General features: G+C 58.6%; 1 protein-coding gene across 1 annotated transcript in view; it reads left to right on the top strand.

Moving 5' to 3' along the window:
• Positions 1-495, top strand: part of EMH_0088110 (uncharacterized protein) — a gene marked incomplete at both ends in the record, with an annotated part of 1,404 nt that overhangs the window by 624 nt on the left and 285 nt on the right. Inside the window, one exon of the mRNA XM_013501243.1 lies at positions 3-495. Within this exon, the coding sequence (XP_013356697.1) occupies positions 3-495 (493 nt within the window). The remainder of the gene's footprint in view (positions 1-2) is intronic.

Genomic DNA, 495 nt, shown 5'->3' with positions numbered 1-495 from the left:
ACAACGTGGGAAGCGGCACCACCAGCGGTAGCTTCGTTCACCCCTGCTCAACAGACAACACAGGGCGGCCAGGCATCACAACCCATAGCGACCTGGAGTTTGCCACCGCAGACCCAAATGCAGCCCTCTCCTTACACAATGGTTGTGACGCACGCACCAGCAACGGTTGCAGCGCCAGCTCTAGTGACATATTCTGGTCCATTGTATCAACGTATACTTCATAGGGGGTGGAGTCCTGCGACCACGGTGACTTGGGCTTATGGCGGGGGTGTTCGCGTTTCTCAGCCGCCCGTGCAGCAAGCAGGAGCGGCGGGCCACACAGCAGTGGAAACAGCGAACCCAAGTCTTTCCGCATCACATTCACCACCTACTGTGCAAGAGAATTCCACAGGACAACGCCTCCCGCAAGCGCTGGGGAGCAGTGCAGCCCCAAGTCAACCTCCACCGTCACTGGCTCCTGTTACCAACCCCACCCCACATGCATCTGTACAGGGT

The sequence above is a fragment of the Eimeria mitis genome, genomic scaffold, assembly GCF_000499745.2.
Source record: "Eimeria mitis Houghton genomic scaffold, Emh_scaff6559, whole genome shotgun sequence".
NCBI lineage: Eukaryota > Apicomplexa > Conoidasida > Eucoccidiorida > Eimeriidae > Eimeria > Eimeria mitis.
This window is presented reverse-complemented; position numbering and strand designations above follow the sequence as displayed.